Consider the following 16,807-nt stretch of genomic DNA (forward strand, 5'->3'; position numbering starts at 1 on the left):
TTTTTTTTTTACCTACAGAAACAGTCTTCTGAAATTTTCAGGTCTCCATGATCTTGCTCACTTTGAGCAGCCCCCTCAACTGAAATAAATGACCGGCATGTATTCCAAATAACAGACTCAAAGTCTGAACAAAGTCAAAATACCATCATCTGCTGTGCAACTTTTCATATCTTTCTCCATTTGCAGTCCAGACTTAAGCCTGATATTACCAGACGAAAGAAATAACCTAAAGAAGAATCTAAAAATATTTCAATTTTCTTAACCTTGACAAAGATTTGAACAGCCTCAACTTTTTTTTTCTTTTTTTACTTTTTTTTTTTTTTTAACTAAATGAGTGCCTACACATTGAAAGTGAATAGTTTCAGTTCCATGTAAGTATGGGCCGTTCAAAATTCAAAAGATTTTCACTGACTACACAGATAACATGCTTTCCTTCCATGTCGTAACTCTGGCAGTGACATTGTTCAAAAATGACGCTAGTCACTGGAATTCTTGCGATCTGAAGCTTCAAACATATACTCTGAAAATTAGTCTAGATTTTTTTTGCTTCCAATTCACTACTTCATCAGAATATCCTCTTCTGAAACTAATTCATCGAATAACTTTGGAAAGCAAATGGGAAAAAGTATGCAGTACTCCGCATTATTATTTCTGAATATGAAGAAATATTTGAGGGATGTTTTTCTGAAACAAATTGAGCTCTACTACTCAGTTAAGTATTCCTATTTCAAGAAATACAAAACTGCAATTGTGCTGTATAGCTTAGCTCCTTTTTCATTTAATCTCACTCGTTATTTCTCTGCTTATAAAGAAAACAGTGTTCATGTGGGAATAATAGACTCAGCAGACTCAACTGAGATATGATTAACTTAGGTGACTAGAGAGCTGACCTATCAAATCAGGCGCCTGCCCTCACTTTTATATCTTGGCTACAATTTTTACAGAAGGTGTGAATCAAGTTAACAGAGATTGCCAGATAAATGTCAGTAATAATTTCTTTACAGAAAGCAATAGATGATGACGGTTTGAACAAGCATGACGGATCTTCTCAGGGGGAGAAGACTTTGGCAAAGCCATGGTTTTATCATTTTAAAATGGCATAGTCACAAGAAACAGAGTATATTATGCAGAGAAACCACAAACTCTCATATAGTATTTAAATATATCCAGTATTGCAGCTCAATCTTGTGCTTATTAATCATTAATTTCAATTTTATAAGACGAGCAGGGATGTTTTAAATAGTAATAGGCAATAAAAGTTTAAATCTCCAAGTTTCCATTTCCTTCAAGTCACACGACTTGGCTCAACAGTTCTTCAAGTTCTCAGAAACTGAAATAAAGAACCACCCAACACTTCAGGATCAAATATCTCAGACTGCAGGAGAGCAAGCCAAAAAATTCTAGCTTGAAAGACATTGTGAATTGTAAATTGGTGTTACAAACCTGAACTCATGAATGGGAGTTGTTTGAGGGAGGATCTGGGACCAGTATCAAACACTGCAGCAGATGAACACAGAGTCAGGAGGAGGGAGTCACATAGTTGTTTTATCAGGATTTCAAAAAGCCAAAAAGGTTTTGAGCTGGGGCAAAATTGCTCCTGACCTCACACAGAAACCACAAGAATCCATTAAAATGATATTATTTAATATGGATAGCTTTTCTTTTGATAAAGATGTTCTATATCAACAGGCTTGGCAAAGCAGCAACTGAGAAACTTTATGGTACCCTTGAGGAATTCTTCTAGGATAAATTAACCATCTGTGTTCTTTCCTCTGCAAAATGCTTTCTTATATTCCTGTGGCTGAGTGAGGCAGGTGGACAGCAGCAAAGGGTGGGGAGGAGTAGAAAGATGCATGAGTAAACTCTGTTCAACCCTGCATTGAGATCAGAAGATCACTTGCTTTGCCTGGGACTTTTAGTCATTAAAAAGCAAGCAAGGTTGTGGGAGCAGAAATTAAGATGATGGATTGACTAAGAGTGAAGAAACTCACTCCTTTTAAGACAACTGCATTATAATCAGCAGCACGGTTTGTATCAGGAATCCATGAGGTGAGCACATACAGACGTGTGGGTAATAAACACTACTGAATTGCTAAAGTAATGCTAGTCACCTTGGATTCATCCAGAGACATTCTATATTTAATCACCCATACTCATTTGCACAGAACTTTGTAATACTTAGCTTAATTCTCTACATGCTTTCAGAAACCTACACATGATTATGAAACAGATGAGTCTTCCCTTTATTACTCACTGGAATGGATTTAATGTGTGGAACAACATGGGATAGCTAGAAAGAATGGCCTTAACTGCACAAAGAATATTTAGATACAATAGAGCTGACCTTAAAAATTCCTTACCTTGAAAGCATCATCATTTTGGCCTTAGTTATTGTAAATCCTGCATTAATAATGATATCTACTAACTCGCCAATCTTGGGTGTTGCGTCAGGTTTAATCAAAGCCAGTGTTCTGGAAAAGAAAAAAAAAAAATAGAAGAGAGACTGCCAACACTTCTTTCCTTAAAGCTTTTAGTGTGCATGTCGAGTTTATATTCAGACAGAAAAACATCACATCAAAGAGAGAAATTCTGCCACAGTTAAGCATCCCAGCCCCAGTGTCTCATCAATTTCCACGCTGTTCTTGAATGCCTGTGCAAGACATTATTCTGATAAGAATGAGCTTTGCACAGTCCAATTTCCATGGCTCCTAAGCCAAGTCAGCCCACAGTGTTCCACCAGGGATCACTACTTGCTGGCTTCTCCCCTCACTCTGAGAGCAAACAATCTGGCTGCTTCCTGAAGTGGTGTGTACCTCTGTTCCGCAGTAACAGCTACCTTTCCTACCCCGAGCTCGGAGCAACTGTTTCACAATCAACACTCGAAGTTTGCTGCTTCTCTTTCAGACTTGAGGAATTCCTTGCATACTGAAAACTTGTCTGTTTTTTTTGACATTCTTCCCACAGAATCCACATAATTTAACACCTAAATTGCTTTTTAAGTGCAATTTGTCTGAGAGATTTTATTCAGGGATTTCAGTCGCAAGGATCCAAGGAAACATCTAAAGTTGGTAACTTCACAGTCTCACAATTGGGTCTTTAACAACAGATAGAAAAGAACTGTTTCCTGGTGCACAAAAGGTATGAGGAATATTCCGTCAGAAGGAAGTATGATACATTTATCAAATTGCTGAAGCACATCTCTCTCCTGCTGTAAGGACAGGTAGTTTCCCTATGCTCCCCACTCCCTGCTCTTCGTTAGAACATAACTCATTTGTTTCCTTCTCCTTAACCTTGCTCAGCTCCCTATGTAAATCATTACATACATAAAAAGCTGTTAAACTTCTTTCTCTAAAAATATTACTTAAACATATGCCTCTTCCATAAAACTCAAAGTGAAATGATTATTTTATTACTACTTTTTAAATATTTGGATGTCCCAGTGAGAAGAGGATCAAATTGTGCTTAGCACGGTACATACACTTCATGATATTATGCAGTTGGATTGTCAACTGGCTGACACTGTTAACAGGCACAATAAAAGGTTACGAAGGGAGGTTTTACATCTCTTTTACTGACTGACAGCTATATTCTAAGGGAGACCAATCCCCAAATCTCTACACTCTCCCCCACATCTTTGTTTCCAAGTACATCCTGTCTTCTCAATAATTATCTTTTTATACTGTACATCCCCAAGGCTAGGACGGTTTTATTAGTGTGCTTTGCATTGGACCAAGTACACCATCAGCACTAAACGTATTATTAATCAAAAGTAACACGCACAAAAAGAAGGTCTGTAAAATGGCATTTTCTATTTGCATTCATCTTGTGGTGAGTCAGCTTCAAATGTGCTCAGCTTACAAATCAACAGATGATTTATTCAGCCCCGTATCTCTGAGACTCCACGTCTCCAACAATCCTAAAGAGCTCTTTCCATCTTTTACACTGTTTCCAATAACGAAGGCTACCCAAGATAGGTTTTTTTATTGCAGTACTTCCATAAACGCAAGGTAAATAACTGCAAATTTCTCATTTTATTTACCAGCATTGCACAGAAAGCAACCTCTAGGTTTGCAGCAACATATTCTAGTGAGAACAAATACGCTGAGGCTACAGAAAACGGATGAACTTTCACTACATTTACTTTGAACCTCAAGTGACACGAGATTGTCAGATGCTTTGGGAATAGACAGACTATCTATTCTACAGCAAGTGTAAAGGAAGGGAGATGTCAGGGCCAAGAAATGGAAAGAGGGAAATTTGAATGCATGTAATGTTTCATCTGAAAGCAAGCGAGAGGCATAGATGACCTTCATGGCTCAGAAACAAGCATAGATTTCCTCAAGCATCAGAAAACTAATTTACACAGTTCAGCATAGGCCCAGATCTGTTGGGAAAAATAACCCAGAAGGCTTGTGGACTAAGGGTGCAGGCAGTTATCAGAAATTGCAGTAGAGTAGTCAGCTGAGCCTATGCTTCCGTCCATCACAGTGTAAAACAAAACTGGTTTAGCCTTGTCTTCAGACCAGGAAAGCTGACCTCTGGCCACTGTACAGGAAAGTGTACCAGCATAACTCATATGGCCCACAGACTGCTCAACACCTTTCCCAAGGATATCACAGCTCTACTTCGTTTTGGGACACTTTATCATATGACAGGATGTACCATGTGAATCAAGGCACATGAGGGGGAGCAGCTGTGTGCTAGACTGATGTGCACACACAGTCACACGAGGCATGATGTGCACCCTGGCCTAAGAGGCTCTCAACTTTCTCGTTTACCATGAACACCAAGGATCAAATCACTGGAATAAGATCTCCAGTGCACTTTGCATTTCCTTGAGGAACTTTTTTTAAATCTATGTTACTACACAGGCTGTTCAGCACAGACTGCTAATACTAGAAATAAACTGACCCTTATTTTTCTAATTTCAAGCTTTCCAGTAAAACTGTAATTCCTAGCAATATGTAATGAAGCATTACATTATCAAGTAATTTCCCTAGAAGACATTAATAAATACTGCATTGAGCAATTCCTTTATTATCTTTTCTCGAGCATTGCTGTATAAGCTGTAACATTTCAGTATGAGCTTTTCAGAGACACATGGGGTAAGAAAAAACATAATTCAGGATGCTGAAGACTGTTTCTGAGATTGAATTTTGATTCATGTGCCCTATTTTTAGTTTTAATTAGCAATATGTTTTTGTGGTTTGACGTGATGCAGTCTGCAAAGTACTTTTTGAAACAGTTTTATGTCTAGGAACAAAGAAGAAAGAATTAAGCATGTTTACTTACATTTTCAGAAGGACTGGATGACAGTACTCCAGTGAGTACTGAAAAAACAGAAGATGGGAAGTGATCAAAGGAATGGTGCACAACCCATGATGTGGCTATGCCTGTGAGATCTACTTATTCCTAATCATAGGACTTATACATCTACAGTAGCTTATGTCTGGTAGGGGATGAACCATTAATTATGTCGATGACTGGAAGCATATTAATAGCATATCCAATCATAAAAGAATTTGAGTATTTCTGGTTGAGACACAAGCTTTCTCATACAATTTTCAAAAACGAAGGTATTAACTGACTCTGAGTATAGTCTGTTTAGAAAGGACACACTAGTCAGACAATTTTTTATGTCAGGTTACAACCACCTGGGATCACAACTGCAGGACCAGAGAAACAGTAATCCCTTTTATGGGTAAGTATTGGGTAGGCAAGCATGTGCTTACTTACCCATCTTGGGCATGGTTTGTGATCCTTTCCTTACAATGCACTGGGATGGGAGTGGAAAGAAAAACAATCAAATATGGCTGTTTTTAAAAATTGACCCACGACAGAAGAAAAATAAGTGTCACAATCTGAAGCTACATTGAATTGTCATTGAACTGTCATTGAATTGTCATTAGCCTAAATCAAGAAAGGGCCTGTGTAAAAACTGGTCTCTTAATACATCTGTTTTGTGCCTCATGTACCTAGAGTCACACTTGCTTTTCTGAAAAAAACAAAGGCCCATAATTGAAAAATCTTTTTTTTTTTTTTTTTTAGTGTACATTTCTCAGTCTTCTTTATAGGTCTTTTCTGGCCCTGTCTCCGTGCATATTCAGTCACCAACGACTGTACCTCCGAAGTCAAAATAAACTACAAGTAGTCTTGTACAGCACACAGGGAAGAAAAGACAGGGAAATGTTTCTCTTCATACGACATCCACAAAATCATTAGTAGAATTCCAACTACAAATTATCTTTAGGAATTATTATGTACTGCGTTAATCTTACTGTATCTATTTAATTAATAGCTCTAATAGCTGCTGTAAAGGCTGCTAGGCCCAGGCCAAAGGGACAACCACCCCATATGCAACCATTTTGCCCAAGGGCTCCTTCACTATGACCCTGTTTACCCGGTGAAAGCTAGCTTCTGTGAAGAAAGCCGATTTTGAGTATCCCTTGCCTGTTTAAGACGCCTTTCACTGTGTTCCCCTAGGCCATTCTGAATATGTAACACCACTTGCATATCTATGTTATCTTTCAGTCGACATTCCTAAAATGTTTTCCAAACAGCTGACATGTCATAAATTCCCTCCTTCCTTTTGTAGAGCAGTGTAAAACCTCACCCACTCTCCCAGGACCACCTCACTGACACAACTCTGGTGTTGCTGACTGCAGCATTGCTGTAGACACATATAGCTTCCCTGATGAGAAGAACATGCCATTTTATCACAAGCTACTTTTTCTTGGTTTAACTGCATCAGCACCAGGGCTTATGCTAGTTTAGGCAGAGCAGAAAATACGCAGCTATAAAAAGTTACATTGATATAAAAACCCTAAACAAGACAGATGTCATCTACCCAAGGCTCCAACAAGGCACACCGAGAGCAGTAACACATACAGAAGCCCTCCTTTGCTATTCTCTACCTGCTTTGCTACTCTTCCACCATTCCCAACTCCACTTTGAAGAAAAAGTACCTGAAGAACTCCCTCTGGAAACTTACCGCAGTTATTTCCAAGTCAATGTTTTTGTGAGGTTAAGACTAAGAAGAGTGTTAAAACTTGCAGCTCTTCCTGTGTGCCCAGTTATTTACACCTCTTCAAGAGCTCAAAATAAGCCCACATAGTTGGAGGGAACAAGCAACGAGCTGAATAGGGCTCCCTGGAACATCATACCTAAGAAAATATCCTGTATTCTTTTCAAAAAAAAGCTGGAGCAAATTACATAAATTATAGAAAATTTCTCATTTGCAAATTCAGAAATTACCTGCAGTGCAATCAAATCAGATTTAAATTCCTTGTAAAGTAATCTTCTTGTCATTTTATTAAGTCTCTCATGATATTTTTATTCTTGGATGGGCTCTTAATGTCCTTCCCAAAGCAAGTCTTTCAAATGAAAAGAGACAATGAGTCTTACCTTTACCCATAATAAATGAAATTTGTCCTAACAAACAAGCTTGACGATTTTATTGACACTCCCACTCTACTCTTCCCATCCTCATGATGCATTTCAGGAAATGCTGAAAACATTCTCAGGAAAAAACAAACAAACAAACAAACCATATTCATGCTTGGAGAAGCAATGGAGAACGGGACTCTCATTCCTGTTCCTACTGTTTTCAGTTACTACTACTAACACAGAGTAGATCTGTTTGGTAAGGTGCTAGGTTTGTGCACAGACTCCAGAGAGATGGGTGATAGTTTTGCAAGATTCAGGACTTCGAAGCGCAGCACGCATCATGGTTACCACAGCAATACAGCCCCAAGGGAATACAGAAATCACAATACCGTTGCTGCCTGCTCTGAGGGGAGTAACAAAGCTGAACTGGAGCCCATGCTTTTCTTCTCAGCCTCTCCTCTTTTGAGAGACCTGGAGGAGGCAGCACTTGACACCATGGATAAGCTGGCCTTGAAGATTTATCACGTGGGAGGGACAATCATGGGTTTTCCCACAAGCAGGGAACACTTTGCTTTCCTCCAGCCATCAGTATGCCAGATCCCTTCCAACTGCATGAAAACCTGTGAGTAATTCATCTTCTCACCACAATAAAGAAATCTTATCTCATTTCCAGCAAAGAACAACAACTACTTTGAATCCCCAACCACAAAGTAAGATTTCAAAAACCAGGTATTCTTACTTCTCTTTGCGGCTCCCCAGCTTGCGTGCTGTATATTGATCTCCATAGTCCACTAAGGAAAGATGACGAGAAAAAACTGTAATTTTGTTGCCCACAAATAAATCCTCAAGGTGTAAGCTCTCATACTTGGTGCGCTTCAGAAAGGTGCGATGGTTCTTCACATCATACTGCAGAGAAAAGAAGGTTAAGATTTACCTTAGCAAGAGATCTAAGCTGTAGGCAAACTCAACATAATTTTTACTCAACTTTCAGAAATTTCCATGGTACAGTGAGATTGAATCTGATCACTAAATTGATTTAATTCCTAACTATTTGAACTTGCAGGCGTACTGGGAATGCCTAGAAGATTAAAACCCGATTAAAAATTGGTTCCATTTAAATAGTCTCAGGGTGACAGCTGTCTTTGCAGTTTTTATTTTACCATTTGCTCGTGCTAATTCAAACTGTGATAAATGGTTCATGTGCCTATGGATATCTCTGCCCAGTCTCACTGAGAATTTCCCCCTAGCAGATCTGTGCCGTTTCACAGGCCAACGGCTCACACCAGTAAAGACCATGATGCACACTGTCTGTGGCAAGTCTCCTCTTCAGGGCATTGTTCCAGTGATATTACGCTTTATTTGACTGCATAAGACTCTGAATTAGGGATGGATGGATGGCTGCAGCACTAGGTTGAGAAGTTCTCACTGCCTAGAGCTGCAAGCTCAAATGCCTGTCAAGATAATTCAGCTTTGTATCATCTTTCTCAGCACGTAGAAAGACGGTAATGTGCAGTTTTCTGGATGGGCTGGCAAAGCACAAAAGAGAACCTGATGAACACACTCTTCTCTGCTCCATGTCAATATTACAGATCCCTTCAGTTTCCTGGAGAAATGGAATCCTATGAAAGGAAAATTTTTGCCCTCTTCAGGCTAAACTTCTCCTCTTCTGTTCTTCATTTATGTGTACTGTCCTCCATTGCAACGGTATACAAACTAGAACAGCATTAAAAGAAAACTTCATTCCTGTAAGCCTCAGATTAAAAAATAAATCAGTAAAATTACATACTCCATGTTCTGAAATGTTTGAATTCATCTCCTGTTTTAGGCTTGAGCTAGATGAATTGTGAGCTTTTCCAGAACAGCTAAAACTTTAGAGATCAGAGAATATAAGTTATTTGGATGCTTCCTTCTGCTGAAGCAGAATTACAAGGAAGAACCCTTCCCTGCTGAAATATCTTCAACCCTCTCCAATCCTACTACGTGCCCTTCAGTTATAAGCATAGGGGTAAATGAAACAATAACATACTGGGAAAAAAAAAATCACTTGAATTCAGCTACTTGTTTTTTCCTAGACTTGGCCAGGAATCCTATTAACTGAATCGAACATTAAAATTCTTCAACATCTTGACTAAAAATCTGAACATTTCCTTGGTTATTTCACTAACAGTTTCTAGAAAGGCACCCTCCCCAGCTTTTTCTCTCTTCTCAAGCAGAAGAAACAAGAGAGATATCTATCTGTGTTAAACAATTCTTTAGAATGGAATTTTGGATCTGTTTAAAATACCTTTTTATAATGCAAATGATAAACTGCAACAGAAGAGATGTGAGACAAATGTGATTGTTTTTTCACCCTTCTCTCATGTACATGCACAGGTTAATTATCCAAAATAAAATAGTTCTCTGCTAAGTACATGTTCATTTTAAAGACTTCTCTCTTTTTCGAAAATCTTCTGTAGAAAGAAAAGTTGTTCAGGCCTCAGGAATTTCCTGTGAGAGTTATTAACTACAGAAAACTTGGGACAGTTGGGCACATCTCTGTCAAGGCATCCAGTCTGATCACAACAGTTGCTTGCTGTTCTTGGACAAAAACCTGTGTTGTCTTCTAATGGCTGCAAGGCAAGCTGGAAACTTGTCACATTATTCCCACTGCAATTTTCCTTTCCAGGATCAACCAAGATATGAAGAACTAAAAAAGAAAATAAAAGCTGAGGATTTGACATAACATAAGCCCTCAAATGCTCCATTCCACCCTCAGCTGAGGTGTGTGATAAAGAAGAGCTATCACTGCAACAGTAGGAAAAGTGATCTCTCTATCAGTATCTCTCTTAAGCAGGGAGAAGCAGGCTCACATCCATTACCTCCCTTCTCCTAAAGCATGTTAGAGGTAAGGGTGGGCAGTCATCATCTCTTGGAAAGACACCAAAAGATACAGAAGAATTTGACAGTAATGAAGAAAGACTCATCAAATTTCAGAGAAAATGAAAAGAAAAAAAAAAAGGAAATAAAAAAAAGACCCAGGAGGGAAGAAGGCAATCCTAAATTTAATAATTGTCCACAAACTCACCCAAAAATTCTTTCTATAGAGGTGTTACAAGCATTTTTGCTTTTTTAATGGTTGTCTTGATCATACGAAGTCTGTGTACTCATGACTGTGAACACACAGTACTCTCTTAACATGAGAGCACAATAGCAAAATGCTGCTCTACCAAGTCAAAAACGTTTGATGCAGAAAGTGTTAAGACAGCTCAAGAACACCTTGAAAGCTCTTGGTTTTGAGACATCTAGGTGAAATGAACAACAATTTTGTCAGCCTACACATGGTTGTGTAGGAAGATTATTACGGCTCCTGACTGATTAGCTAAACTGTCTCTGGGAAAAAAAATCTTCACATTTTGACAGCTGTGCACACAGACATCATACAAATAACTAACTTAAAAGGGACAACATCATGGTAGAGTTTGTTTGAAGAGACTATCAGTAAAAAGTGCAAAGTGCATCTCCTCATACTGATGGGTACCACAGTTTCAGTACGCAATTGTTTGGGTAAGAAAAGGCACATTTTGCTAGTTTTCTTATTTCTGATTTCTGCATTTGATGCTTACAGCAGGAAAAAGAAAATTTCATAACGAAATTTAGAAGCGTGAATTTCCAAACCTAGTCTACTCTCAGACCTTTAGATCGCCATTAAAAATCAGAAAAGACTAGTCAAAACCATTCCCCCATTCCTAAAGGGGAGCACAAAGAATTGGCTGTTTTAGTAGGTTAATCTGTACTATCCATACTTCATCTTTATATATGTGCCTGCTTCTGCAACATCCTTGTTTTAACCTATTAATAAACAGAGGGGATTAGTTGTATCAACCATAAGTCAAAAAGCAAGCACCACTGATGGAAATATTTGGATCCCACTGTCTGAAATATCCTTCTTTGCTTTAAAACCAAATTAAGAGTAGTTTACCATTTCTTCTATTTTGATAACTTTTTTTTTTTTTTTTTTAACATTTTACTCTTCAGAGACTTCTGGAATTTCAGCTGAAGCTTATTTCCCTGCTTGGAATTAGCTTCAATTTGTGTTTCTCATGCAGTAGGTTAGCACAGATTAGTTCCAATACTAAAACCCAAGTAGAGATTGAATGAAAACAGATTTGTGAAAATTAATCTCTCCACGCCAAAATAAGATTTAAGGTAAAAATCATTAATATGGAAGGTCTTCCATGTGCTCCACTGTGACCTAGTGTTTTTGCTTTTTGTTTAGTTTTAGAAACAGAGCAAGGTACATCTTAAATTACATTTTCATTACCTGGAAAATTCATTGGCATAGCTAGTGGCCTTCCATTTTACAGACTGTTTAATTGCATATTGTGCTTATAATAACTGTTATTTTTCTTTTATTCTTACCATTTCAACTGATCCATCCTTTGGATAATAGAGAAGCTCATAACGTCGAAAGAGTGAAGCATTTGGGTCATACCATTCAGCAGTGAAAGCATATCTATCATCTTGACTCTGAAACAAAAATGGGAGGGCTATCAGAGCAACCATACATGGTTTTAAATATACAAATAGCAATAACAGTAATAGTAGTAGTAATAATAATAATAAATAATAAACTTCCTTGCATTTGCTATCAGAAAAGTCAAAAAATTCATTAGTAAATGCATAGCCTGCACATCTTCATCTGCTTAACACAGCTGGTGACATCTTTTCGCTTGTCAGCTCTCATCTTCTAAGTATGATAAAAACAATATGGCAGTTTTCCAGGCAATCTAAAATCTTATTCTGATTTCATCACCCATTAAATCTGAATTATTGTAGCAGTTCTTGTTAGACTTCTTAATTTTGTGAAATTGAGGCAGGTATCTGATGTGCTTTGGTATGTTAAAAAAGTGTGTTTGCTCACAATGAAAATACTGAATTTTAACGTGCTTCCCACACAACTTTCAGGAAAACACTTTCCTCTTCCTGACCAGTGATACCTGAACTTCTGTTAATGCTGAGATAAACATATTCAAGCTAAAGACATTAGTTCAATTCACTACTTAAATGCCTGAAATTTACATAAAGCACAAGCAACCTGATCTCATTTACACCTCATTTTCTGCCATTACGGAGTGTGACCTGAAAGGTAGACTGCAATAATTATGAAACTGTAGCTACATGCTTAGCTTGTCTCCACTCATCCTTTGGGGAAGCAAGCACAAAGGCGATGCAGTGCACGTGGACGTGCAGCTCCAGCACCTCTTAGTGGTGTGTGTTTGGTAGCTATTGGTCCTACAAATACCAATTGTTTGAGAACTGCTAGATGGAGCTCTACGTTTTTATTTTCCATATCCTTGCTAAATCTGATTGCTACTCCTGAGGGCAAGAATGGTCTCATCACAGGCTTCCACTCTTTAGAGGTACCTGCACTCTCTTATCTTAAACATTTAGGTACAACTGGGAGTTGAAGTTGCAGCCAAGTAGGCTTTTTTTGTCCTTCAGATTTTAGAAAACAGCAGTATTTCAGTTGTTTCAAAGACAGCCCACTAAGCAACCAGACAGAAGGAGTTCCCATGGGCTTCAATGCCTACTCCGGAACATCAGAAGGTAAAGAATCATAATCACTTCTGTGGTGAGTGGAAGCCTACAGACATTAAGCCAAACAAATCCGCGATCTTGCTTTTGTTGTCAGTGCAGCTTTTCTTCCAACATCTTCAGCTTAAAACTGACATAAGAGCTTTTGCAGGTTAAAGACTTAACAGAAGCAGCGATGGGTAAGAATGAGATAAAAAAGAACAATTTCAGGATTTCACAGTGTGACGAACACGTATGTCTGGTCAGTTAAAGGCATTGAGGCGAGTTCCCCACCCTACTGTCAGCCCGTACGGTGCCCTCCACTGCAAAACAAAGACATGACTGTAACACAGGGAGACTTGCACGGTGGGGGCAGCACAGCCTTATCTCTGCGCTACAGCCTTGGACATTACTTAAACATATGTTTTAGGTGCAGCATCCTGCACAAAAACTCCCTGAGGACTTAGCCTAGTTTCAGGCCCTTATTCACACTAGTCCTGCTCGTGTCTTCATTGCTATCACCATCGTTCTAGACACATGTAAGCCAGAACAAACACCTTCCTAGGTGAAAACTCACACCTTAGTTCTTCCATATAGGCATGTCACTGGCAATAAACAACACGGAGGGCTGACAGATTATAATAAATGACAAATTTCGCCCTTGATCTTAAATACACTCCTACTGCTGGAAGACAAGACAATCATTTGACTGATGAATTTGACCACCATCTGATCAAGGATGCATGGTACACACAATCACTTTGAGGCAGCTGTCTACCACAGAGGTTTTCTGAAAAAAAAACACACTACTGACATATGAAATAAATGAAGATGCACTCCTCAAACACCAAGACCGATACAATTGTATTTACGTTACCAATTTTATATTATAGCATCACTTTCAAACATGTTTGCTAGGTAGCAATTGACAGAGAAGCTACTAATTTTCATTTATGTAAAAATTTGGAAATATCCAAATGTTTACTTGTCTCAGGCAAGTAACACGTTTAGATGAACAAGCAATGAACAAGTGTTTAGATTTTTCATTTAGTCACCAATATCTTCGCATTTACAGTGAGGAACTGCATGGTGTCTTGTCTGTTGAGGAATTGGCCTGCTTTTTCTTTCTTTCTTTTAACATATCCTTGGTTTTAAGATGCATTCAAAATTCATTTTCTGAGATCTTACCCAACGTCTGAGCTATTCACATTTGCTATTTAGCAAGCCCTTCTGGCCACTGCTTTTTATTTAGCCGAATGGCAGAAATGACCACTCTGTATTACCTTCTTTTAGGATGGCAAGCAAGCCCAAGGTAATAAAGGCTGCTTAGACTCGGAAAGCACTGCTGAGCTAACCCCCAAATGCCCAGTAATGGAATCAGTTAGCAGGTAAATAGGAATTGGTTATTATTTTCTATCTGGAAAACACACAGAGCTAACAGCTTTCTAAAACGATCAAATTTAAATCTGTAAAGCTGGGCCATAACTAGAATTTTCTCTGCTTTACAGACATAAAAATATCACAATAAGTCATTTTTAAGTGCAGAGAACCGTATCAGAAGAAAGCTTACAAGCTTCAGGAAAACATTAGAAAAATAACTGAAACAGATTACATTTGTGAACAGGTAAATTGTTCCATACTGCAACGTGAAGAAATTCAGTATTAAAAGCAACCTGTGGACTCTGCCAAGCAAGTACAATGTAAAACATGACAGGACTGCAATTTTACTATTCGAGATTCATACGGATAGCCTTAGAACTGACAGAAGGCAGTCCAGAATGCAATCACGAAATGGAATAATGCAAACACATTCAGATGAGCCCTTCCCAGGCATCGCAGTAAAACTGCCACTTCAACTCATCAAAAACATCAACCGATTTCATATCGTATGCTTTAAAAATTGACTACATACTAGACTCATAATAAATCCTTTTAAATGAGAAGTGAGCCTTTTGTTTAGTTACGTAATGCCACAGGATTTCAAAGGCAAATACCAAACACAAACATCTGTCCACTTCCCATCGCATACTGTAAGGACTGCAATAGAATATAAAGCCTTCACAACCCTGAAATTATCTTTTACAAATATTTACTTTCACCTTCCATTCAAGTGCACAATCCCCATAACTGCTATGGCAGACAACTTTCCTATGTACTCTTCCATGAGTGTGTCCCAGGCTGCCACATGGAAAGGAGTCTCAGAGACAGGCAGGTACTATGGGAAATGTGCTGGGGCTGCTCCTTGCCTTCTGCTCCTCCTCCTAAGAAAGGCAACTTGCAGAGAAAACACATGTCCAGAACAGGGTGATCAGAGACCAGAGGGGATCTGCCAGGTGGTATCCTGCTCAGTGCACCAGAAGGGAAACGGCTGACGTGGTTAGGGACCAGTGAAATCATGTCACCATGAACAGCTCAAATAGCAACAAATCAAGTCAACTTATGAATACCTTGTAACTCCAAAAAAAATCCCCTTAAAACATTATTTCCATTCCTTTCTGTATCTGCACCCTCATCACAATTACACACAGCCTCTTCGATCACGACCACACTATTAACCAAGCAATACCTACTGAGACAGAAATAATTTTCCTTACGCTTTTCACATCAGTGGAAAAATTACCAGCATTAGAAAAACCAGCAGTGACTGTCTGCTTTATATTCACATACTGATAGTTTCAGGGTTGCTGTCTTTAGTTCAGTTTTCGCAGCCCCTTTCTATGGTAAAATCCAGGGCCACTGAAATCAGCGATCTCAGTTCACCTACTGCGAAGACAAAAAGAATAATCTTTCTCTTTATTCCTTCTTTCGCGAGCTGCAGGGAAAAGCATTTGGATATATGTGTAGGTTTTGCTAGCTTAGGCTTTTTGTTTATCCTTCTATGTGTGAATATGCAGTAGGAGTATGTATTCTATGGCTCTGTGCACAGGAGAAACATTTATTGAAGTACAGCTGAATAAAAAAAAAATATATATATTGTACTTAGTTCTGAAACTGATGGGAGTAGCAGGCACTCTGTTAGCATGGAGCTAAGTTCTGGAAGCTAAACCTAAGCATTTCTGACAGAACTGTGCTCATAAAAAACTCTGCAGCAGGGAGAAACAGTTTGTCTGGAAGGTGGCTGCCAAGGAAGCTCATAACCAGAAAGCAGAGCACTTGGTAAGCTGGGCAGGAAATGATCTCTTGTCCTGGAAAGCTCACAGATTTCCAAAGGGCTTCTGTTCTGCAGTAAAACAAAAGCAGATCTTCCAAAGCTTCTCATAAGAAACAACAGAGTGGTGGAACAGCAGCTCAGGGAGTAAAGAGGTTGCACGGGAAGGTGGAAGAACAATTTTATCACCCTGCTCTGAGCTAGGCAGAACATGCAGCTGGTAACATACAGTTATCCCAACTTCAGGGTCCTTCCTGAGTACCGCACTATTCTACTGTTCCAGGATGAGCATCTCTGTCCTCTCCCTCTAGTTTTGACTAGAAATTTCATCCTAGAGATGAAATCCATCTCTTACGATGGAGTAAACAGGAAATCGGGGTTTCAGGCCATTTGTTTCTACTGGTCATGTGCAATTTCTGCCTCATCACAGTCTAAGAGAAGGGCAGTTGAGATGATTCCCCATGTTAACATACAGGCAATTAATTTTTACTAGGATCTCGCCTTTCATATGGCTTTATTCTTTTTCACTATACAGATAATTCTGTCCCATCAGTGAGCCTGAAGTTAATATTTTTCTACCTGTTTGCCAATCCGTGCTCTTAGCTGTAATCTCTACGATCTCTGGCTGACTAGGAGCAACCACCTGTGCTTAAAACAGTTCCCAGCCTGCAATGCACCGTGACTCCTTCAGCTTATTACTCAAGAAATTTCACATGAAAC

General features: G+C 38.8%; 1 protein-coding gene across 4 annotated transcripts in view; it reads right to left on the bottom strand.

Moving 5' to 3' along the window:
- The window catches only part of NME7 (NME/NM23 family member 7), a 93,310-nt gene that overhangs the window by 63,172 nt on the left and 13,331 nt on the right, over positions 1 to 16,807 (bottom strand). For all 4 annotated transcript variants that reach the window (XM_082769547.1, XM_082769549.1, XM_082769550.1 and 1 more), the window contains exons 2-4: positions 11,785 to 11,892; positions 8,126 to 8,292; positions 2,361 to 2,471 (exon numbers count right to left, since the gene is read on the bottom strand). In XM_082769547.1, coding sequence (XP_082625673.1) covers positions 2,361 to 2,471; positions 8,126 to 8,292; positions 11,785 to 11,892 — 386 coding nt within the window. The remainder of the gene's footprint in view (positions 1 to 2,360; positions 2,472 to 8,125; positions 8,293 to 11,784; positions 11,893 to 16,807) is intronic.

Source organism: Aythya marila, assembly GCF_965140915.1.
Source record: "Aythya marila genome assembly, chromosome: 1".
NCBI classification, from domain to species: Eukaryota; Metazoa; Chordata; class Aves; order Anseriformes; family Anatidae; genus Aythya; species Aythya marila.